This window comes from Rhipicephalus microplus, chromosome 1 (genome assembly GCF_043290135.1).
Source record: "Rhipicephalus microplus isolate Deutch F79 chromosome 1, USDA_Rmic, whole genome shotgun sequence".
Classification (NCBI taxonomy): Eukaryota; Metazoa; Arthropoda; class Arachnida; order Ixodida; family Ixodidae; genus Rhipicephalus; species Rhipicephalus microplus.
The window spans coordinates 179038435-179064124 of record NC_134700.1 but is presented as its reverse complement, the minus strand read 5'-3'; the positions used below and the strand labels follow the sequence as shown (position 1 = coordinate 179064124).

General features: G+C 44.0%; 1 protein-coding gene across 9 annotated transcripts in view; it reads left to right on the top strand.

The window, feature by feature from the left end:
* Window positions 1–23768, top strand: part of Epac (Exchange protein directly activated by cAMP) — a 416212-nt gene extending 392444 nt beyond the window's left edge. For 7 of the 9 annotated variants that reach the window (XM_075888319.1, XM_075888331.1, XM_075888337.1 and 4 more), the window contains 12 exons: window positions 30–108; window positions 819–963; window positions 2041–2138; window positions 5052–5206; window positions 6764–6910; window positions 9694–9791; window positions 18094–18219; window positions 18886–19064; window positions 21077–21371; window positions 21914–21968; window positions 22277–22331; window positions 23285–23768. In XM_075888319.1, the coding sequence (XP_075744434.1) occupies window positions 30–108; window positions 819–963; window positions 2041–2138; window positions 5052–5206; window positions 6764–6910; window positions 9694–9791; window positions 18094–18219; window positions 18886–19064; window positions 21077–21371; window positions 21914–21968; window positions 22277–22331; window positions 23285–23357 (1505 nt within the window). In that variant the 3' untranslated portion in view covers window positions 23358–23768. The remainder of the gene's footprint in view (window positions 1–29; window positions 109–818; window positions 964–2040; window positions 2139–5051; window positions 5207–6763; window positions 6911–9693; window positions 9792–18093; window positions 18220–18885; window positions 19065–21076; window positions 21372–21913; window positions 21969–22276; window positions 22332–23284) is intronic. The other 2 variants (XM_075888324.1, XM_075888343.1) reach the window with 1 other exon arrangement.
* Window positions 23769–25690: the final 1922 nt, after the last annotated feature.

Genomic DNA, 25690 nt, shown 5'->3' with positions numbered 1-25690 from the left:
CTGTAATTGTTTAATTATGTTCGTTTCAGATACTTTCTTAGAAGATTTCCTGCTAACTCACGTCATATTTATGCCAAGTCATCAGCTGTGCCCCGAACTCATGAAGCAATATCCTTTTCGTCCATGTATGCAAGAAGTTTCGGAGTATTTCTAATTGGACGCTATTTGTGGTACGAGCAGGCAGAAAACTCGATAGTAAACAGAAACATTTAAAGCCACGCATGCTCATAATTTCTTTTGTTTCTGTTTTTTTTGCAACGCGATGAATATTTGCGGATTCATGTGTTTTTGTTCTTTCTTACTTTATGGTCAAAACAAAAGTTCAGTTACAATACAATTATATTTCAAGCTACCTTTCTCATCAGGCGCTGGTTGTTTTCAATATATTCAACCTAAACAAACTGCGATGACATAAACAGCACATTTACTTTGTGTGAAGATGTCATCGTGCCTTGTCATGGTAGCGTGTTTTGTAAATCTAAAGAGATAAAAGTCTATGGGCTATTCAAACCAATTAAAGTCAGGAACTTGAATAAAGTAGCTAGTCTACTTTGCTGAGTTAATTTAGGGTACTTTTTCTCCTCACAGTGAATGGCTGTATCCGTCATCAGCTATGGATCTGTGCCCGGATACAGAATGCCGTTATAACCAGACAGCATATGCACTGAAATTAACACCTACTATGACTAGTGTGTCGCGTGCAGCCCAGCAAGGGTAATGTTCATGAACAGCGCGTAAGACATCGTCTACTAGGAAAATGTGCATGCGTAGCAGTTGTAGGACGTTTTCGGTGTTTTGTCCTTAACGCCGTCTCCCACCTATCGAATCGATCTAGCGAATTCGAGGCAGGAAAAAGAATTCATCCTCGCAAACAAAAGACGGGTTGTGCAATTTGCCAACAGCTGGGCGCTCACTGTCCGGGAAGCCTTTTTCGAGGATCCAGTCATCCAGGCTTTCGTAGACGTAAGTACTAAAGCAATCTGTCATATTTAGCTGACTGCGCTTGTTTGCCCGGTTAAGTGTCGCTTTCACAGGCGCAGTCAGTAAGCGTTACGGTTGATATTTTGAAACACGCAAGCAGGGGTGAGATTCTGCGTTGAACGAGCACAAGATGTTGAGCGTGGATAAGTTAAACCTTTGTGTCTTCTGAGAATACAGTCGCCATTGAAGCGCAGGGCTGTTAATAAAACACACGCGCTCCTATTAGATTTGCGGCTTTGTTCCTGTGTTTGCCCGTTGAGCAGCTTTAAATGACTTTAAGAGGCGAAATGTCGTAGTGTAAGGTATTAAAACAAGCTGAGAGAAAGTGCCTTGTCATGCGGAACACGATGTTATCGATTTCAAGGCAAGATACGCTGCGTGGCGGCTGCCAGTTAAGTTTTCGTATAAAACAACTTAGAGCGTCGGCTATTGAACATTTTTAACGTTGCTATTCGTCAAACAACGCGAAGATAGCTGCAGCTGGCAAATGTATATCGCTATACTGCGCGGGATATTTCATAGGATTATTCATTAGCATCATTGTGGTCATCATTGTAATCATGCTGTGTCCTGTTTACGACGAATACCTGCCCCAATGATCTCATTTAACCCTGTGTTGCGTTAACAGAGTGCATTTTATGCGATTTTCAAAAATCGAATTCGGATCGCTTAACATTTTAATAACCTTGTAACTGATGATAACTGATGGTTACCTCAGCCTAGTGCTCAAGATGCTCAACTGTTGGCCCTTGAGCAGCGGGATCGTCCCAAAGGTTGCAATATCGCAATTCGACCGTAGCGCCCGCATTTCGATGGAGATAAAATTCTGGAGGTCCGTGCGCTTAGATTGTGGTGCTGGTTCGAGAATCCCGGGATGTCGATATTTACTGAGCCCTGCACTTCCCTCATCAACATATCGTGATTCTAGGACTCAAAGCACAGCACGCGATATTTTCATAAGTGATGATGACTGTCCCACTGCACGCTTCCTTTATTGCGGGTTGCGTTTGTGGCAGAAGCATGCTCGAGTGCGGGACGTGTATTGTCTTTCCTTTTTAGGAACTCCTAAAGGCGGTCAAAGAGGACAGCACCAAGTACGCAGGCTGCCTGCAGGAGGAGCTCAGGACAATGACGAGGATCATGGACTTGCAGGAAAAGTAAGAGGAGTTGACGTCGCAGTAGAGTAGTACCGCACTTTCTTTCTCTGTCTCTCTTTCCTTCTTCTTCTTTGCTCGCTATTCTACCGCACATGGTATGCCCTGTCACCAAAATGAGCTATTAAAAACACCTTAATTGGTCGCATTAGGCTGTATTGAACAGGTTCAGACTTGTGCACTATACATGTTTGATTTCGCCACAAATCTTGCATACCCACAAGTGGGGGAAAGTAGGCAGATATAAAAAGTTAACGGAATCTCAAGTATTCAGTGAGTTTCATTGAGTTCACGTCTCCGTACGTGAACTTTAAACGAAAAGATAACTTTCACTCTCGCTCATCCGCAGCACTTATTGAAACACCTAACTACGTAACCCAAGTAATATTAATCATTCTAAACTCTTAAAAAAAGTCCTAATAAACGATTTTTGTGACAACGCATTAATGCTACCCTCCCTTCTGCTTTCCTTAGCCTTCATAAGTAAGTATTCATCCTGGGAAAATGATAATTATTTTACGAAACGTTGACTAGCATTGGTCCATCACAAGTGTTCTAAGAAGTATTTCTCAAGTTTCTGTGCATTACTTTTCATATACATGCTATTGAGTTTGATGTGTAGTATTGTGACAGGGACAATCGTGAACACGGCTTGCGGAGGGGCTACACGCGACAGGTATGCCACTCGTCCCGCTATAACTTTTACTAAACAATAGGACTCTCTGCACCGCAGTGACTTTTCCGAGTGCACGCTGATCTTATCACGCGTACGGCTGGTGGGAACGGCGTCAGGTGGTGGAAATTATCTAGTCTCAGAGTAAGATTTTCTCGTTTTTGTAATGGTTAACATTTTCGGCACTTCAGAAGCCATCCTTTATTACTCGCCCGTCGTTGCAGACTTCCTTCAAGTTCAGCGGTAAGGCCACCCACTCACATAGTTTCTATGGCGGACGCAATAAGAGGATTGTTGCGCACCTAAAACAGATGCGGAGTAGCTGAGGTAATACATAAGCCTCAACATCTCCACAGCAAGACAGTTGCAACAGAACAGAGCACAACAAAACGGATACTCGAACCCTTTCTCGTCGCTGACGATACGCTATGCAAAGGCTGATAACCGGAACCACGCGCTGATATCTTCCCACCAGCAAACCAACTCGGTGGGAAGATATATGCGGGCTCAGTAAATAATCTGTCACAACACCATGGCCTCCCGCGTTGAAGAAACTCTTTCGCGTTCGCACCCCTCCCCCCCTCCTCTCGCCCTCCGGTTTTGGGAAGGGCTTCTCTTATGCGTCCCACTGATTGATGCGAGGAGTCGCGTGTCATGAATTCACAAGAACTGTCTTATCAATAGTGTAAATTTGCGATAACAAAATGCGCCTGCAGACGAAGACATGCTCCTACGATTTGGTTTCGCTTGCAGATCGTGCTCGAAGCCTCTTTTTCGTCAACTCTGAAAAAAAAAGCAACCAGAATTATAAATTAGATGATTTTATTGTTTTAAAGAAACAAAATATATACGTAAGCTTGCATCAGGTTCTGAAGTTGCCGAAGCTATGTCATTGTAACATTTTTTATGCTTCCCGTTAAGACAGTTTCCAAGTTGGGACGTCGTTATGGCTTGCTCATATTTAAGTATATGTACATCGAACAGCGAGCTGATATTCAGATTTCTCGCTAATTCGTTTACATTTTCATAGTAGTTTCCTGGTATGGTTTTCTGGTCTTCCAAAGTATTGTACGAAGTGCCCTAAATTGTTAAACTTTTTTTTTTCTAAACACATTCAAGTATCAGGTTTCACAGGTATTTACGAGAAGCACGCGCTATTTAATCATACGTGGCCTAGTCGCGTGATGAAGCGATCCTTTACTGCTTTTTTCTTACTGTTTACTTGCTATTTCTGCGAAGAAAGAAGCGTTTGTAATCGCTGCATCATCGTGATCGCACTTGGTAATGCACAAATGTCTGGTCTCCCTGCAATAAATGCAAGCGCCAGGAAGCAATCTTTCGTAGGATAAGCGACGCCTCTGGATATTTTGCATCGTGTCGTCTCCTAGACCTTGTTTCACCGCAACACGGCCTTGCGGGCGCTAGCAGTTTAGGAAGTGACAAGAGGCCACGTGTCCGTGCGTCAATGAGACTGCGATGGTCTTTTTTTTATTTTTATTGCGATAGCAATTAGATGACAGTGACAGTCTCGGCTGGTTTTTGCCGTCACAGCCGTCATTCCAGTATATATATAAATAATGTGGAAGAATGCACTCACGGTCGTCTGCGCGTGCGCTTATTTTGTGAGCAAACCAGGGGGGGGGGGGTTGCTTATTTATGGTTGCCGCGCTATCGTGGCAATGATCAGCGCGCGGCTCTTGCCCCCACAGCAGGCGGGAGCTTCTGCAGGCTGCGCCTTCAACACACACAAAAAAAAACGATGCCAAAAGTGTACCTGGAGCGGCCGTCCACACATAGATTCGCTCTGCACATAACAAACTGCCACCAGCGGCGACACACGACCTATAGCCCTTAGTACCAGCATGCGCAGCCCACGGGAGCCACTTCTAATCAACGCCGTCACTACGCACGAGCCTTGTTGTGGTCATCTACTGTGGCTGCGTCGCAGGAAACTTGGTTACTTAGCAAGCGCATGTTTACTACAATTAATATGGCTCCTATAAATGCTAGCCTTGCTTAGAAAAACATTCGAAGGCGTTGCTATCGCATTCATTGCTTCGCCCTTTTGGCGAAACTGTGACTTGTTTTGGTCACGCATTCTGTTCAACGCCACGTGCGATCAAGATGGTGCCTGACTAGCTGCCTTTTCGTTTTCTGTCTCTTTCGTTGCTGCTTAGCAGCCCCTGCCTGAATGCACTGCATGCCGTAGGCTTTGAGAAAATTGGCTGGAAAAAGTGCCATAGTGTATTTCTTTTCAGATACGTGAAAGAGCACGAGTGCGCGGCGCCGCAGCGTTGGAAAGTGGGCCCCTTCGGCCACATCCGTCACCTGTCGTCCGGGAGCACGACGTCTGAGGACACGGTCGACGTGCATCGGCCCATCAAGCCCAATGATGAGAGTGAGTGCACATTGGCTGTTCGATTTCGCGCTCTTTGGGGCGTAAGTGGAGCACGTGGTATGTTTTTTTTTTTGGTATACGCCGCTCTTCTTCACTATATACACCCATTTGACACGGCTTTTAAATGTACTTGGCCGTTTTTCCGACAGATTACACCACGCTGTTCTAGCGTAGCCGATGGCCTTAGACTATTTTAAAACTGACTTAACAAAAGACGACTTGAACAGAAATGTTCTCCTCTATCTGCCACGTACAGTGCTCTACTGCTTATGGTACGTAACTGCTGACCCGCAGGTCGTGGAACGAGGCCCACGTACCTAAGGCCCGTGTCCCTGCATCTATAGGAGCACGGTAAAGGACGCCATGGTGGCGGTATAATTTCCGGACCCTGACACTATGGCGTCCCTCTTGATCGTAGCGTTGTTTTGGATTGTTCAACCCCAACAATTATGAAATGCTTAGGGGCTCCGCCCTTCCCCTCACCACTTCCTGATCTTGGTGACCCACAGGTCACTGCCCTTTTCTAAGGGGGTCTCACAATTCATTCATTCATTCAGGGCAAGAAAAAAAAGCTGTCGTAGTTATCTTTGCAAATGATGCCAACTTTGGACGCATTGTGGACGAATCTGGTACGAAATGTACGAAAGCGCGAGATAATGTTAACTAACGATTTGACTGATAGATTCGCGTTTATCTAGCGCTTTTTTTTCTTCAGAACTGTCGAGTATGTGATGACAGTTTTCATTTAATTCTCCCACTGTCAAAATTCTTGGTCATGTATCTTCATGTGCGAAAATGTCGCAAGCATCTTTCTACTCAATTGTACACTGTCTTTCACTCTGTCACACTTCGTTTTCGTGTACCACTGTAATGCGCTTCCACGGGTCACATAATACTCTTTTTTGTCGTTGTTCAACAGATCATTATTGATGTTTTTATTCTCTTTCTTTTCGGAGCAACATTTACGAACAAATGAGGAGGAGCTGATGCTGATAAGTGACTTCAGATTAGCACTTCTTACGTCCAATTAGATGCCGGTTATGTACTGCGTAAAATGTGGCACACTCATTTTAACAAACTGTTAAAGTCTTAGGCCCTGCTTATCGAAGAGATCTATTGTAAATGTACTTTGTAGAAACTCTGGTAGCTTTCCTGAAAGGGGCTTCGCACTGGTGACATAAAGAAAAACTGTGTGAATCGTGGTGTCAAATATATCATTCTAAAACGTATGCCAGCACTAGTGATCAATAAGAAACAATTGGTGATACGTACGAAGTATAGTGGCATATGAACCTGACTCATAGGATGCAGGTTCGTCGTCACACATTTTTTCGTTGATGTGTCACTTGTTGCTCTAGATGCAGCTCCGCAAAACAAAAATTTGGATTCTTTACTTATATTTTCTGTTCACTGTGCTTAATTGTTGTCACTAAAGAATGGAGAATGTCTCTAAATGAAAACGGCTAACTGGATTCATGTCGAATTGTGTAGTCTCAGCTGTGGCTAGCGAACGTGAGCAGCTAAATCTTTGCCTGCTAACTCTTCTTGCCCTTGCAGTAATCTTCAGGGTATACTGTGCCGACCACACGTACACCACACTCAAGACTGCGGTGAGTGCAACGGCCGAGTTTATCAAGAGAAACGCTGCCGAAAAGTTGAGCCTCAAGGATGACCTGGTGCTGGTTGAAGTGAAATCTTCAGGAGGTGCGATTATCTTTTCTGATTACTGAGAAAATACTGGTGTGCCAATATTGAATAAAATAATTTTGAATATAGCGAAAGGTATGACTCGATGTTCACATCGCAGTGCCGCTATATGTAAAGAGCCCTATGTTTTATGAGCTTGCGAATGTTTCGGAACGTGAATGCGTGCCCGAATAAACACCCTATTGATCGATAGATGACAATGTAATATGATGCCAGTAAGTATGAGTCCTGAGGGCATGATCATCATCATTCCCGGCTTGCTTTAGTCTACCGCAGGGTGAAACTTTTCCAGCGATTTCTAGTTCATTCTATACTGTGCAAGCAAATTCCATTTTATTTTGCAAACTTCTTTATTTCGTCATTCCATGTAATCCTTGGCCTTCTTTTACTCTGTTTCCCATCCTTTGGTAACCATTGTGTTTATTATTGCGATAGCAATTATATGAAAAGTCTCGGCTAGTTGTTGTCGTTGCCACCATTGTCCCGCACTGTATATATATAATATTCAGTGCTAGACTCGCATGTCCATAACGATGAAGCGTTATATATATATATATATATATATATATATATATATATATATATATATATATATATATATATATACTAGCGCCCCGCCGCGGTGGTCTAGTGGCTAAGGTACTCGGCTGCTGACCCGCAGGGCGCGGGTTCGAATCCCGGCTGCGGCGGCTGCATTTCCGATGGAGGCGGAAATGTTGTAGGCCCGTGTGCTTAGATTTGGGTGCACGTTAAAGAACCCCAGGTGGTCTAAATTTCCGGAGCCCTCCACTACGGCGTCTCTCATAATCATAGAGTGGTTCTGGGACGTTAAACCCCATATATCAATCAATATATACTCGTAACAAGTTCACGTGCTATGTGACGCCAAACAGGCTCAAAAGAGTGTGCCACACTCGCTGCCATGGCTACTGGTGGCGCTGACTGACACTTCCACGCTTAATTCACATATAAACCCTATAAAGTGGCTGGGGGGTTGGCTGTCCTGGTAGCTCAGTGGTAGAGCATCGAACGCGTCGTTCGAAGGTCGCAGGTTCGGATCCTGCCCACGGCAAGTTATCTTTTCACCCACTTTTCTTCATATATACATTACAATTTGGTCTAATATCTTCCCCTATACTTTCCTTGGCTTTATTGTCGGTTAGATCTCATTATTATTGTGTAAAAACACGGAAAAATGAGCCCTTAGGTATACACTTCTTTCCTTAATTCATTAACGAGGGTCTCGTACTTGCAGACTTAGTGCCTTTAGGTTATATATATATATATAAGGCTCTGTTGTTACAGACATGCGAATTGAGCACTGTACTTTGTGTTTGTGATCTTTATGAACTACGGGCTCTAAACTTCGACAAGGGGTTGAAGTAAGTCAAACTGGTCGGTAGTTACTTATCCGAGTTTTGTCACCTGCTTGATGCAACGGCCTAATACAAGCAATCTTTCAGTCCTCAGGGAGCACACCTTCATTCAGAGGCCCAGTATACAATACAAACAAATATTTTGCACACTACTCTGCGTACCATTTTAAGAAAGCATTCGATATCTTATCTGGTTCAACTAATTTTTTACATCCAGATTCAACAGTAGAATGAACATACCCTACTCCTATTGTCCACCAGTCATCTATTCTGTGCATCACGTTACGATCCCATTTCTTTCGCTTGATGTCAACTATGACATGTCTTTTAACTTCTTGCCCATTCTGCCATCCTCGGATTTCCTAATCTCAATCCCATCATTTTATGTATGATTACCCGCTGTACAGTCCTCAGCACCTGCTTTAGTTGTTTCCTTATTCGAGAAATGATAAAGGAAGGCACGAGAGCCTATGTATTGCAGGATGCAACTGTGCTTACTACTATACCAGACTTTGTGGCTCTATAGCGACAATTGGCATTGTCGGAGCAAACGTTTCCATGCAGGCGATAATCTATTTGCTCATTCTCCATGCTCGATTACTAGTTTTAATGATGAAATATCGATAGCTCAATGAGAAAATAGGTAATAAAAAAAGGCAGTATGGTATACAAAAACTTCTGGAAATCTACTTGGTCTTAAAGCCGATTCACACTGATGTTGGTTTCTAAAATGAAAATTACATATACTAAGCCATATGTATTATTTCGCATACAAAATTTCATGTAGAGGTGAGGTTCAGCAACAACTATTCGTTTGTACAAAGTTGGTGTTTCGAGATACAGTTTAACGAAATTGGTCATCCCGGTTGGTGCTTCACATAGGCTTGTAAGTAAAAGAGACTGATAGAACTTGCTATAATACCAGTCTAAGATTCACAAATAGAAGCATAAATGAAATCTTAACAGCGTGTAACCCTTGGAAGGGCAGTGCGAAATGACACGAGCAAGAGAACTTAGCTTGCAGGATGGGCGCAACCTGCACTGCCTCTTTTGTGCGTGTATTTTCGCACTGCCCTGCTAAATATTTAAGAATGCACCAGTTGGCGCGAACAGAAGCGCCACTGCAACAATTGTAACGGTTAGACTGAGGAAGAAGAATGGCGATTTGGGCTAGTTGGTTTGAATTCATAGTAATAAGGGCTGCAGCGCGAGCACGAATGTGCTAGAAGAAACAGACAAAGTCGAGGTACGGAAGGCAAAAGAGGACAACACGAGCGCTGTCTTGTCAACAGACACGCACATTGTCTGTTTCTTCTAGCACATTCGTGCTCGCGCTGCAGCCCTTATTACGTTAGACTGAGCCAGAACAATTTTTTCAGTTATTTTTTTTATACTTCATTCCAGAACGTATCGCATTCAAGGACTCTGAGGTGAGCGTACCGACCGGTCTGAGTATCAATGGAAGAGTCTTCATTTCGCCGGCAGATCACCTGGATGCCCTCGTGAGTTGCTGTTTTGACAATTGCTTACTGCTTGCTGAATGTTACAATTTGCGTGTGGGATATAAATAAAAGCAGTCATAGCAAGTGACATAAACATATCAAGTGACCGATATGCTCGACCAATTGATATTGTTAGGTTTAGTAATGTATTTATTACGCTGAGCCGCACTGGTAGACTTCAAGGGGTCATGCACCAGAGGCCTATCTCGCTAGCCGAACATCCTCTTCTCTAATCTGCCTGTTCCCCGCTACCCACCGGCTCATACCTAAGTCACATATGCAGTAATATTTCCCTCCGCGCAAACGAAGCCCACCGGGCGAGTTAAAGAGTCTCTCTGGCAATATAGCGCTTCAAACATGCTATGTGGACTAGTTCAGTCTTTGCAGATCGTCAGCCATTTGAATGAAGACGTGCTACGCAGTAAGTTACATCGCTTAAGCGGTCTAAAACAACATAAGGTCCCGCATAGTGTGCCAGCAATTTTTCACACAACCCACATTTCCTATTTGGTGTCCACAGCAACACATGGTCTCCGCGATTATACGTCACATGTCGACGTTGATGGTCAAAACGTGTCTTCGAGCGATCTTGCCAAGCGAGGGTGCGCAGGTAAGCAAGACTTTGGGCTTCTTCTGCACGGCAGACTATCTCGGATATACCGGAATCATGATGGTCCATAAACGGGAAGACGGTATCTAGGGTATGACGAGGTGGCCGAGCATACAGAAGAAAAAACGGACTGTAGCTGGTAGTCTCATGCTGTGCGGTGTTAAATGCGTAAGTGATAAAAGGTAGCACGTCATCCCAGTTCTTGTGATCTGCTGCGACATACATAGAAAGCATGTTTATGAGAGTCCTGTTAGTTCGTTCCGTCAGGTCGTTTGTTTGGGGATGATATGGCGTAGAGTGCCGAAAGCTTGAAGCGCATAGACGAAGCATGTCTTCTACGACATCTGCAGTGAACTGTCGCCCACGACCACTGATAACAATTTTAGGAGGTCCATGTCGTAGAACCACAAAACGCAGCATGAATAAACACTCGTCAGCTGCAGTTGCCAATGGTATAGCAGCTGTCTCGCAGTACTGTGTTAAGTGATCGGCACATACGACTGTCCAGCGATTGCCATTAGAAGACCTCGGAAAGGGACCTAGAAGGTCAATCCCAACTTGCTCGTATGGAGTTCTAGGGGGTGGAATAGGACGAAGTCGCCCTGGAGGAGCACTGGTAGGGCGCTTGCGGCGTTCCACTTGTTGCAACTAGAGACATACTGTTCCGTCGTCTGGTGCATTTTCGGCCAGTAAAATCTTTCTTGAAGCCGGCAAAGAGTTTTCGCTGTGCCTAGATGCCGGACGTTGGGTCATCATGCATAGCCTGCAAGACGGAAACGCGAAGGCTCTTTGGAACCACGAGAAGATATCGTAAGCCGGTCGTAGCATAGTTCTTTTTGTACACAAGTCCCTCGTCCCTCGCGCATGCAGAAGCGAGTCGCCGATGGTCTTGACTCGGTAGGAAGGAACTCCAGTATGGTGTGGTCCTTTTGCTGTTCAATCTTAAAGGCATTGGTATCAGGAAATGGCAGGTCCAATGGCGCGATGTAGGTGTCGAAGTTGCCCGCATCACAGTCCGTTGATGGAAGCGGTAGCCGCAAAAGACAATCTGCATCAGCGTGATGACGGCCGCTTTTATATGAAACTGTAAAGTCGTATTCCTGCAGACGGAGTGCCCAGCGCGCTAGTCGACCAGATGGGCCACGCAGATTAACCAGCCAGCAGAGCGAATGATGATCTGTCATGATGGTAAAGGGGCGTCCGTACAGGTAGGACCGGAAGCGCTGCACCGCGAAGACTACGACGAGGCATTCTTGCTCTGTGACGGTATAGTTACGCTTGGACTTACTTAGAGAGCGACTTGCATACGCAACGACATGTTCTCTGGTATCCAAGCGTTGAACCAACACGGCGCCTACACTGACACAGCTAGCGTCTGTGTGAAGTTCTGTGGGAGCCAGAGGATCGAAGTGTCGAAGAATTGGATGGGATGTTGAAAGGAACTTCAACTCAGAAAAAGCGGACGTACATTCCGGAGTCCAGTCAAATGGCACGCCTTTCTGAAGCAGGCACGTGAGTGGGTGCGCGATATTGGCAAATCCAGGAATGAATCGACGGAAGTACGAGCAGAGGCCCAAAAAGCTGCGTTGTTCTTTCGCTGAGTGAGGTTGCTTGAACGCCTCCACTGCAGCCATTTTCGCGGGATCCGGCCGTATGCCTTCTTTGTTCACCAAGTGTCCAAGGACGAGTGTTTGGTGCTCTCCGAAACGACATTTCTTTGAGTTGAGCACCAAGCGTGCTTTGCTTAGACAGTTCAGCATGAGGTCGAGGCGTGTGTTGTGCTCACAGAAAGTGCGGTCAAAAATCACAACATCGTCTAGATAACACAAGCATACTTCCCACTTTAAACCACGCAGAATGTTGTCCATGACGCGCTCGAAAGTTGCAGGCGCATTGCATAGTCCAAATGGCATCATATTAAATTCAAAAAGTCCATCTGGTGTAACAAATGCCGTTTTCTCTTTATCTTTCTTGTGCATTGGAATCTGCCAATACCCTGACCTCAAATCAACAGACGAAAAGTAGGAGGCTGATGAAAGACAGTCTATAGCATCGTCAATACGTGGTAGTGGGTACACGTCCTTTTTTGTGATGGTGTTGAGACGGCAGTAGTCAACGCAAAATCGCCATGTTCCATCTTTCTTCTTGACCAATATTACGGGAGCGGCCCATGGACTGCATGATTCCTGAATCATATTCTTCTTTACAATCTCGCCAACCTGTTCATTTATCACTGCGCGTTCCGAAGGCGATACCCAGTATGGCTTTTGTAGAAGAGGTCTATGGTATGCCGTATCTATGCGGTGCTTTACACGAGAAGCAGGGAGTGACAGTGGAGCCTGTAGCTGTGCGAAATCGAAAAGACCAGCATGTTTGCGCAAAATACTCGCCAGGTCATTACGCTCAATGGTGCTAAGAGACTTGTCAATCATTGTCATTATGGAGGTGTCCCTGGCGGGCAAATGATTTGAATCGGGCTTATCCGGAGAATCGCTGCTCTCTGCAAGAATGGCAAGGGAGAACACCTAATGTTGACGGATCTTAGCAAGTTGTAGACCCTCTGGCAGTACCGAAGGTTCATTGGAGCCGTTGATCACCCACAAACCAGTATGCCCTTGCACAACCGACAACGTACAATAGGATATTAGAACATTTTTCTTTATGCAGCTGAGGTGAATGGGCTCTACGGTGGCATAAAATGTCGTCTCGGTTGCAGGGGAACTGACGACAGGAACACACTTGGCAGACAAGGGTGATACAGTTGTGTCCATGAAGACGCAAAGGGTGCTTTCCATACAGGGTGGGCTTTCCATAAACGCTACCGGAACATTTGAATCTACTGTAATCTCTCCTGTGCGGCAATCAACAGTGGCACCACAAAGATTCAGGAAATCAAATCCTAGAATTACATCATGCGTTGAATGAAAGAGAACAGCAAAATCAGCGATAAAATTCTGGCCACCCAAACTAACCGTCACTGAGCGAACACCAACAGGTTGTAAGACATCTCCGCTCACTCCACGAAATGTATCAGCACGGTCTTAATGAAACATAACCTTTCGTCCAAGAAGGCGTTTGAATGCTAGACTCATCACTGATATGGTTGCACCTGTGTCCACTAAGGCCATTGTTGAGACACCGTCGATTAGCACATGAACCTTATTTCAAAACATGCAAATTAAAGGAGTCATTTTTGTGGAAATCGAAGACTGTCCAGCGACCTCACCTCCAACGGTCGCGCCGACTAGTTTTCCGGCGGCGGCGAAGTGTAGCGGCGCCTAGGAGACGGCGATCGATTGGAGCGAGGGGCTGGCGGGGGTGTCAGACTGCGGTCAGAGGCCGGAGAACGGTGTCGCAACGGCCTTGGTATCTCGTGGGACGTGCTTCTAGGGGACGTTGGTGTTCGTGCAAAGCCAGACAGGTGGGATCTCGGTGAGCGGTCGTACCTTGGCGGCTGCCGGTAGTTGCAGTACCTGGCAATGTGGCCTTCGACGCCACAGTTGTAGCAGACGGGCAGGGGTCGTTCGCCAAACCACTGCTGAGAGTGCTCCGCTGTGTAAGGTCGCCTACCCGAACGGAGTGGAGCAGCTTGCTGAACGGGAACTGCCCGCTTTTGTGGAACGGGGCCGGTACGAAGGCATCGGTCATACCGCTGGTCAGGCGCGAATGAGTCTCAGCGTGGCCAGGAATTTCCAGCTTCGCTAAAGTCCGTCGCACATACCGATGGTGGCAGAGGAACGAACGGCGCCGGGTAGTAGGATGAACAGGTAGGCGGATGATGGATGGTGTCGTCGGCCAGTGTGTCTTGTCGCTGTAGCTCTTCGCGCACTATTGCACTGATAGTAGCGGCAAGGTCGACAGGCGGGCTTGCGTCGATGCTGGCGACCGTTGTGACATTTGCCAGCCTACCGAATTTGGGGGCAATACGACGGGTTTTCAGCTTCTCGAAAGTACGGCAGTGACGTTGGACGGTGGATACGGAAGTGAAGTCTTCTCTGCCTATCAAAAAATTGTAGACGTCCTCTGCTATACCCTTCAGAAGGTGTCCGACCATGTCCTCTTCAGACATATACGGGTCTAAGATTTTGCAGAGCATCAGAATCTCCTCTATGTCGGTGGTACACGTTTCTCCAGGAGTCTGGGCTCTTTGAACCAACGTGCGTTCTGCGCTTTTCTTTTTCGAATCAGAGTCACCGAAGCATTTCTTGAGTTCTTCGGCGAAACAATCCCACATTGTTAAGGAATTTTCGTGGTTTTCGTACCACATCAAGGCGGTTTCCGTTAGAAACAGCGCGACATTTCCCAGTTGGTCTGTGGGATTCCAGCCGTTGTACCGGCTCACCCTTTTGTTATGTGTCAGCCACGCATCCACATCTTTCCCTGCTCTTCCCGCGAACAGGCGGGGTTCCATATAGCGATACCGAGGTGCAGCCGGCACTGACCTTTGCGTGGTTGAGGAGCCGTGACCTTCACTCTCGGTCATGATGGTTGTTGTCGGTAGCAGACCAGCAAGACGACAGCTCCGGCGAAGTTCATACAGCTGTGGCTCCGTGGTTTGTCGATGTGCTGTACCCAGCACCTCCACCACTCTGTTACGTTTAGTAATGTATTTATTACGCTGAGGCGTACTGGTAGACTTCAAGGGGTCATGCACCGGAGGCCTATCTCGCTAGCCGAATGTCCTCTTCTCTAATCTGCCTGTTCCCCGCTACACACCGGCTCATACCAAATCACATATGCAGTAACAATATCGACCAACGATACACCTAGAAAAGGAATACTACGTTCCTCGAATCGAACTGTTAAAAAAAATAATGTTCGTCACACCACGATGTTACATCGCGGCACCCCAAATCATCTACTATAGTTGTGCCGTGGGTTGCTGTTGTTGCTGAAAGTTTCGTGAAGTTGTTTGTTATAAATCATGGCTGTGCCTTCCATGCCATTAGCGATGTTTGAAAAAAGTAAAATAAAATGCTACGAGGCTTATTGCCTTATAGTAACACACGGATTCCATGAAACACATCAATTTTTATGCGGATTGCTTTCAGACGTTTAGGATATCCTAAGCACCATGAAGAAACTATAATAATGTTTATTTACATGTGCCTCGTCCTTCAATACTAGTCGTCGCTACCACGAACCGAACCATCTGGTTCCTGCCCAACAGAGAGCACTATAAAAACGGAGCCAGAGGTGCTGGCTCAGTCGAAATATGTTATTATGAGCTTAGAGTAACATGAAAAGAAAGTTCCACAATTGATTAATAGTCATTAGCGTGATGTGGAAAAAAAAACTGGAAAGGAGAATATGACGATAACGATTATGTAAACACAGGAGGGGTGTATTTGCCGCTGCTATCGACGTCATGTTCTATGAAAATTAAGGCCAAAATGATAATATAGTGCCCTGCTCGTGCCACGTTATCTCTGCGAGTGAAAGCATCCGAAATCCGCTCATGGGTGCGGCTCACACAAAGTTGAAACGCCCTTGCCATTCATCTGATGAAAGAACATGAAGGCCTGCCGGTTGAAGGGGCTGCTTTAGTTGAGCAGTGACTTTGAACTTGGATCAGAAAGATGCACTCGTGGCCCCTATCTCGAGAGAGATCAGTAGAGAGCTCATAACTCTGTAGCTGCTCTGTCCTCATAGCTTACATTGCTTTGAAAGGACTGGGGGCACGACAACCGTTGCACTCGCTGGCGCGTTTGTACTCTCTTATGCCAGCGTTTTGTAGATTTGGTTTGGTCCCTGTTTTTTTTTGCTGCGGTTCATTATTGGATTTAATGTCATTTACTATGAGCTCCTAGTAAGAATTGCTCTTTCACGATTTGCAAAACTGTAAAATAGGCTTATAGGTAATTAATTGCTTCTTAATTGCACTTAAACTGGCACTTTGTTATTTACATGTATGTAACATGAATATAAAAATGAAATGCTTTTCCTGTTCCGGACGAATGACATTTATCTTTCATGAACCGTCCTTTATATTGTGGAATTTAGCGCAATAACTTTGCTGTAGCCATGAAAAACAAATGCAGGAGAAGGAAAAATACATAGATGCTCACTTTTTATGCTACCTGGCACCGAGAAATAGATGGGACATGTGTTGGTAGGAAGGTTTTAAAAGGAGAGAGAGATAGCTTTTTTTCTGGAGACTTCACTGCCTCAGCAGTAGATTTTTTTTTTTTTTTGGTGTGACACACATTCAGCTCCGAGGACATTATGGCGAAACTGTAAAGGGTCCGAGGTTGATGATGGCAACCCACCGCTGCCACCTGTTGTTAGGGTCTTGAGGTCGATGGGAGGCACGACGGGTTTCTTCACGAGAGCTGGCTCCCCGCCGTCGTCCGCATAGCCGATCTTCGCCAGTGAGGGGACGTGTTCTTAGAGAAAGAACGATGGTTTATTTACATGAAGAAGATGAAACTAAACAGAGATTCAGCTGAGATTCCGCTTATGTACAAAATATCTTCAGCTTTTATAGCCCGTTGATTCTTTACACGACGCCCCGCCGCGATAATCTAGTGGCTAAGGTACTCGGCAGCTGACCCGCAGGTCGCGGGATCGAATCACAGCTGAGGTGGCTGCATTTCCGATGGAGGGGGAAACGTTGTAGGCCCATGTGCTCAGAATTGGGTGTACGTTAAAGAATTCTAGGTGGTCAAAATTTCCAGAGCCCTCCACTACGACGTCTCTCATAATCAAATGGTGGTTTAGGGACGTTAAATCCCACATATCAATCGATTCCTTACACGACAGTCCAAAGAACGCGGTTACCACTGCTACCATGAATCAAATGACGTTAAATATCAGTGATCCACCCACCAGAAAGAGTGCAGATAATTCGACCACTCGGCTGATGAGAAACACCTCTCGGCAAATGAGAAACACGGGCGCAAAATGTCCAACGGGTAATATGAGCCCACCGCACAATAATGCAACCAGCCCACGCCTTCAAGACTTCACAGGGTGAGGGGTAAGACCTCGGTGTAGAGGAAAAGTCGAGCTCCTCTTAAGGAAGATGGCGACTGACACGAACGTCAGCAGTGGTCCAAGACTGCGTTTTGCTACAGTGTTCTGGAACTTTCTGGAACATGGCTGTCCAGGTGCTCGTTTCCTGAGAACAGTCACAGCGACGCCTGCCCACGCTTCCATACTGTTGGTGCTTTTGTGACAACCTCGCGTGGGCGACAATGACCGAGTCGAGAGGTTGACTCCATGGAACTGCAACAGTGGCGCCGTCTCCCGCTGTTAGAACCCCTTCAACAAAAGGGTTGTTCGCGATGGTTCTATCGAGTTTCTCGTAACCCGATCACAGCGAACTGCCTTGCCCACCTGCAGGACAGCGTCGTGCTTGGTGCTTCTGACCGGGCACCGATGGGGTTGAAAGCATTCTAGCCTACCGGCTTACGCACAATGACGTCTGCTAAGATGAACTGCCGGGCCAATTGTACCAGAACCTAAAGAGCCTTCGTTCAAGAAAGTATTTGGCTGACACTAGTGACAGGCCATCAGATGGTAGATACAAACAAGATTCGGACATGACTTATGTCGTTTTAAAACTGTGCACGGTGATGTAAAATAATCAGTGTGGGATTTGTGGTTGAATTCATTACATAGTGTTTTCGAGCACAAATTTGTATGAGTCCGTGTTAAAATCTTACCTTTATTCCTTGCCGTGTATTTCAGACGCCTCTGAGCGAACAAGAGGGCCCGGCGGAAGGGACAGGTGCACTTCTGGAGACACTTAGCTCGCACGACATCGCCTACCACATGTCCCTCTACGACTGGCATCTATTCTCATGCATACATGAGGTACATGCAGAAGGCTAAGTGATGTTGTTGAGAAAGGTCTCGTAAGTTCACCATTGGCATTTAGCAAAATTTACTTGCCCAAGAGCAGAAAAATATATGTTGCATGTTGCAAGCCTGTTGGAACTCTATTTCATAATCCAGTTCTTCTGACGTTGTTGCATATCCGTCAAAAATATTGCTTTCACAGTTTCTTCCACAACTTTGTGACATCAGCTAGTTATGTGCAGTGCAAATGCTGGATGAAGCGATTAAAGGAGTATCTGCTGTTTCTTGTCAAAGCAATAAGTGGTCATTATGGTTAGTGGAGCCGCCTTGTGTTTTCCCGCTTCTATAGATGCTGAACAACAAGCAGCAGAAGAAAGCTCAGTGTGCTTCATGAAACATGGTACTTTGCATCAACATCTGACACTAGGAATCGTTTTGTTGTTCAGTGCAATCAGTGGATCTGAATCTTTGATAACATGCTATATTATTGTGACATGAACTCACAGCTGCTATTGGCAGTTAAAACAACACTGTTGAAACAGCAATGAGAATAAACAGCAACATGGCTTGGCTGTTGTTGGTCGTGTGCATTCGTGCACACGACCAACAATACACGAAGTCTTCATCTACCAATGCATTCAATTATTTTGAGCCATTCTTTTTGTTTACTTCACATTGCAGTACGAGCTCATATACCAGGTGTTCGGAAGGCATCAATTCCGGAAAATTATGTCGAACCTGGACGTGTTCCAGCGGAGGTTCAACGAGGTTCAGTTCTGGGTCGTCACTGAGATGTGCCTGGCGAATACACTCAGCCGGAGAGTTGCACTTCTGCGGAAGTTCATCAAAATCGCTTCACAGTGAGTTGGCAACTGATTATCAGATTCTTATATATCCAAAATGAGTCTTTTCGAAATTCTGCATCAAAATTAACGTTAGTCAGTGGCAATCATATGAAATCTGCTCTTGACTTGATGACGTGGGGAAAACGAACAGCAAGCCAGAGTGAAAGAATTCTTGATAGTTTAAGGTAAAACAATATTGCACTACCTTCCCTCGAATTACATCAAATCTTTCAATGCGAGCGAACCACCTGCGAGAAGGCCAAGGCATTCAGTTCAGATACTTTTTTTATCTTCAGGCTTAGCCTACCTGTCCCCAACATGGGAGGAGCCCAGTGCTCGCTAATCTCGTCTCTCAGGACGATTAACAAAGTTTAACCAACCATTCATCTTATTCAGCTCCTACATTTTTCATCCTCAAATACCCTCAGCAACGTTTCCTCGAGCAAAAGATATTATTAAATTTGCTTCGAGTTGCAAAGTAATTCGCCCTTGTCTTGCAGTCTACCATCCTTTTTGCGAGGCCAGATGGTAAATTGACTGACCACAATAGAATGAGCAGAAATGCTGGGTTTGACCAAGTACAAAGAGCTGTGATTTATATCACATTTATCCATTCATTTAAATAAAATTACACTAGCATTAGATAGAAGTATGCAAGCACTTATTCACTGGTTGAGGCTAGGCACCGCATAAACAAAACATTTTTTGCCCAGAATTGCCAGAGCTGGAACTCCAGAATGCGAACATGGATTTATAGATGAAGATGTATGTAACCTTCTTATACACTGTCCACAGCATGACATGGCAAGACGCCTTCCTAAATCTGAACTGCTGGCATGAGACCGCAGACCGTTTAGCATCAAGAAACTTCTGGGCCAGTGGCCAACTGGGGCTTCACAGACATACGCCTTAAAAGCACTAAAACATTTCTGATAAAACAGCAGAGTCGCTGGAAAGTACTAAAAAATAAAAAACTTTCATTTGTGTAACACATCGTACTTATTATGCACAGCATTATATGACATCTATCGTGTGTGTTGAAGTGCATAGCATGTGAACTGTTATGTACCTATGAGCGAATAGATCTCCTTAAGGACCAGATGTGTGCTCCTCTATTTTGTGCCGGTTGGATTGAATGTTAATGAGGGACATTCATTAACTTTGAAACATTTCCTTATCATTTTGTTGGTGTTGTTTGATATGAGCATATGAGTGTGTTTTTGCATATTTGTGCTCTGGTGTTCTATTTACATGCACTGCTTTCACTGTTTTTCTTTGAGATAAGTGTTTCACTTTCACTCAGACTAAGGAGCAGCCAGCGTCGTACTTGTGTGCCAACATCTTATATATCATATCAATAAATAGACAGTTGGGGTTTTAATACCACTGCACACAAGAATTCATAAAGTAATTACGTGGGATTTTTTTGCAGATTAAAGCGAGATTCCGCTATATTATATGTGTTTTTCTTTAAAGCTACTTTCTAAATGATGATTTCAGTCAAGTGTATCGGCAAAATTTCCGCAAGAGTGTCTCGGTACATAAGGTTGTGGCTCAGACACGTTCTCCATGCTTGCTGGTGTCATAGTGCACATATGGAGGTGTTGTGTAAAGTGCTGTTCTACCTGCTGAAAACTCGTCCGTTATTGAAAACGAATGTTTTGTGGTAGTGCCCTCCAAAAGAATCCATGTGGAAGGATTCATTTGTGTATTTATGAATCAATAGGTCTACGGGCTTTTGTGAAATATCCTAACAGTACTTGCTGTCATAGCTGTTCAGTGTATGAGGCTACTTCGCTTAAGTTTGTTTTTATTTCTTTCTCATTTCCCTCCTATTGTCATCTTTAATTCCCACATGCCCTTTCTTCGTGCAGGGTGGCCTATTGAATCTAGCTAATGCAAACTATTACGTCTTTCTATGCATTGTATATATCCTTATCTCGTTGTAATAATGCTCCATACATATCCGACAAACCGTAGAGTTCTCCAACCCTGCACTGACATCTTACACGCTTTCTGGCTCGCAGCTGCCGTGAGTACCAGAACTTGAACGCGTTCTTCGCCATCGTCATGGGACTGAGCAACGTGGCCGTGAGCCGGCTGAGTCAGACCTGGGAACGACTGCCAGGGAAAGTGAAGCGCACCTTTGCTGAATTTGAAACGCTCATCGATCCATCGCGAAACCATCGGCGGTACCGCGTGGCTGTATCCAAGGTGCAGCCGCCGCTGGTACCCTTCATGCCACTTCTGCTGAAGGACATGACCTTCTGCCATGAAGGCAACAAAACCTACATCGATGGGCTCGTCAACTTTGAGAAAATGGTGAGTCCAGACTCTCTCGCCACAAATAAAAGTTAATCTCATGCAATGTCGGCTGAAATTCTATTTTATTCTGTTAATTTCGTTTTTCAGTGCACGTTAGGGAACCGTGTTTCAAAGGACTATTTCTTGCCAACGAGATTACACCTTGAGAACATAAGCAGTTCTCTCAAAAGGTTTTTTTGTCGAGGCCATATAGATTGAATCACATTGATTGTGTTTTTAAGATAACAGCCATCTAATGAAGAGAAGTTAACCTTAAGAACACTTCAGAAAGACACTCTAGAACAATGCTACATAACCATCAGGACAGTTTGGCCTTGCTGCTTTGTCATTGTATGCATTTATTTTCAGTTAAGGTTGTCTATCTATCTAGAAATATTTTTCAATATTACATGGCTCAGTCGCTGTAAATTATCTTTGTCTGGTTTCTCTGATTTTGCTGACAATCGACGTGTGTATATGTTCTTTGTTATCACCTGCTGTTTACATACTAAGTACTCTTGACTAATATTCATCTCACAAAAATATTTTTTTCTTTCTAGCACATGATTGGTCAGACACTCCGGTCACTGAGGCACTCAAGAAGCCAAAGACTAAGTGAGTAGATTTGGCTGTTCTATGGAATGTGCTGGTTTCGTCCGTATATGAGGCTGAATAAGACATAACTACTTGAAGCGCCAGTCAGTATTGTGTGAAATAGTACGGAGTTGCTTTATGTCATATGTTTGCAAAAATAGCTGTGGTAGTTTTAGGATTACTCTAACTATATACCAAGACCACACCAAAGTGAAATTCTATGTAAATTTATAAAATAAAGGAAAATCATCCAGCCACAGCAGCAGTGAGATGTGTAACAAGAATTTATTTGGAATTGTTTTGATGACTGTTCTTTGGTCTTTCTGTAGATTTGGAGCCACCACCACCAGGAAAGGCCCAGCAGGATGTTCGAGAGTATATAAGGTATTGTACCAGTTATATGCCAGCATTCTTAAAAAACATCTAATCATTAGGCATTTGTAGGAAGATGTGGCTGTCTATAAACAGGAGAAATTACTTAACTTCTTTTAATTTTTATACACATATCAAATGATCAAAACTTTCAGGTCATACAAATATTTTCTAACATTACAGTACAGAAGCTTTCGTGTACACCAAGTAAGCATACAAAGGTGGTGATAATTCAGACTAACTGGCGAAATTGAAATATTATCACTGTTCAAATTATTGGTGCTGCCGTATGTTTAATTGAACACTAAAAAAGAAATGCAATGAAAACTCTTGCAATTAATGTGATAAAAGAGGATATAAGAACAAATATTCAAAAAAATAAATAGGAAACATTAAAAAGAATGTTTGCTATTCATAAAACTTATATTAAGGCATGTGAGTAACATTCTGTAGTAAAAATCAAGGAAACAAAATAATGCAGCAATTGGACTCGCATGCTCTTGAAATAAATATTGCTATATTGAGTAGTAACAAATAGATAAAGTGGCCTTTCCTCTATAAACACTTCATGTAAATAATAGAAACATAAGTAGGCAGCTTAAGCGGCTACTGATTGTAAGCAATTTGCAGTTGGCCACTAGCTTCTGATGAATGGTATGTTATAAATATTCTAACTTATGTTGTGTAAATGTTGTGACATTTTTGCTGTTCTAACTGACATTTTCTGCATGCTTAAATGTGTGCATTAGATGACGTGCATGTTAATATAGATTTGGCTGCTTTCTCTCCACCTGCACCAATTTTTCATCAGGCACTGTGAAATATAGCATCAAGGTTCATTATGTAACTAAACATCACAACATTATGTTTTCTCAGATTAACAAAGCAATGGTTAACATACTCTTGTATATCGCATGAAAATGCATAATGATCTGATGTGCTGTACGCTTTTTGCTTCCTTTCAGAACACTCAAGGTGATCGACAATCAGAGGAGGCTTACACAACTCTCGCATGCTTTGGAGCCACGGCGGCCCTGAAGATGAAGCTGCAGTCTTAATTTATTCAGACTTGGCATGAAATGCTAGCCATGATCTATGAGACGTCATTGTTCTCAGCTTCTCTTGGAACTCATTGTTAACATTGTAGTTTAGGTGTAAATGCAAAAACTCTTCACATGGTGCATACAGAATTGTGTTATATATACGAGATGAGTTAAGAAGGCAGTGAAGACCAATCGTCCATTTAGAAAAAAAAAGCCACTTGCCAGCATATGGAGAGCTAAAGGTTAATTGAAAAGGGGCAGGAGGAGGAGAATGAGTGCAGCTGTCACTACAACCGCTGCTGTCATGGCTGCATTACTACTACATTCAGACTTTTCCTGATGGTTGTTGCCTCAACACTCTGCTGTTGAAGTCTGTTTATGGTTATTTTCCCAATGCTCAGTGTTCTCCACCAGGTGTGAGGGGAAATGGCAAAGATACCAGAAGCTTGTAAAGCTTCTTAAAATGCAGTTAAGAAGCTTTGTTGAGTTTGAGTAGATCAGCAAAGTGTGCATTCGTAAGAAATTGTCACGTGGGCAGAGTTTCTAAATTCAAAGAGCCATTCTAGACATGAATTTTTGACATATTACTGTATTTACTCGCATAATCCTCACACTTTTTTTTGTGGAAAACTAATACAGAGTAGGGGGGTGCGACAGTTATGCGGGGAAAACTTTCCACAAAAATGTACAGAGCGAAAAAGAAAACGAAGTGGCTGCAAATCGGGATTCTCACCCCAGCAACTAACAGCAAGCTTCGAGAAGTACTAATTAAAATTTACCTCAACAATAAAAGTGCTGAATCAACACAAGGCAAGATTTATTTGAGACACAAAAAGTGCAAGCAAATATTCGAGAATTAGAATACCATACGCAAAGCTTGTGGGCGTTGCGGGCATAGCGATAGCATTCGTCGCTCAACAGGAGCCCTCAAAGGGTAAGCGTAGGACGCCAGTATTGGGCTTATGGCTATTTAACAGAATCATCTACAGTTTACTTCTGAAGAAATAAAGTTTACCATCAATCCTAGTTTTAGGCACACGGCAGGCCCAACGCGTCTTGGTGGCTTGAAGCTGCCGTCACCAGTAGCGAACACAAAACTCGTAGACTCCGAAGGGCCTACCGGCGGCCATATTGCGGTTGCTTAGTGCATGATCTATCACTTCTGACTTGAAAGCAGCCGTGTAGCTTCAGTATCACCCCATATCGTGACAAGATTACCGACACAACATACAAAACATGCTGCAATGCGCACTTGACACTTTAGCTTGGCTAGAATCGGATTGAATTTCCATGCAATAATAGTATGCTTGAGGCTTAAGAGATGACGCCAGATGGCGTGCACTATCATCATCAGTAGCTGGAATGAGCAGATGACATTATAAGGGCAGTTTTCGGTAGTGCGATAATTACTCGAGGCAAAAAATAAATCGTATTTTTGTTGGTTGATGTGGGGGGTGCGAGAATTATGCGAGTGCGAAGATTACGCGAGTAAATACGTTGTAATAACTAGAACACGTGCGTTTTTCATGGTGTTAAATGCATGTAAACAATGTTATTCTGAACATGTGTGGTGAGCTTAGCCACTCTGTAGGTTAACAAAACAAACATTAAAACAGTCAAATTGTGAAAACAAAACTGTGGCTCAGTGCAGATATTGTACTTTTAGAAAATCTGGAAAAAACCACTATGTCCAAGTTGTGATACCACACAGCTCATTTTCAAAACATGCCTTTAAATAATGTGCCTATCAATATTTCTCTGATGAAGCTGTGAAATTATTCAGGCAAATTTTGAAAGGAAAACTTAGATGAACACTGCAAAAGTTTTAAATATTGAAGCACTGACATTATTCGTCTTCTTAATTACCGTGCATGGCACTTCTGCTGTTTTCTTTGCCATTTCCATTTTATTTCCTGCATTTTTCTTGGCATCACATCGTGCTGTGACAAGTCATGAGCTATTGGTGGATCCTCCTAGCCCAGTGTAAAGTCCTGACCAGGTATATGGTCTAGATTTTTTTCGTTTCCCAGAAAAACCACATGTTTGTGAACAAAACTCCTAAGCTGGGGTACTTGTACCTGAACTATTTTTGAGAGACCGCTTCGTTCCTGGACAGATTTTTTATGTAGACCTTTACCCAGATTCTACAAGATGTTGTACATACCTTTGTACAGTGTAGAAGAACATATTTTCATTGAGTTTTACTTGTTTTTCATGTTCTCATCATTCCTTGCTGTTGCATGCTGTTTATTTATAACATACGTATACATGTACATCGAGACTATCCAGTTTGACACCATTCCAGTTATTTAAGTTAGCTTCATATGT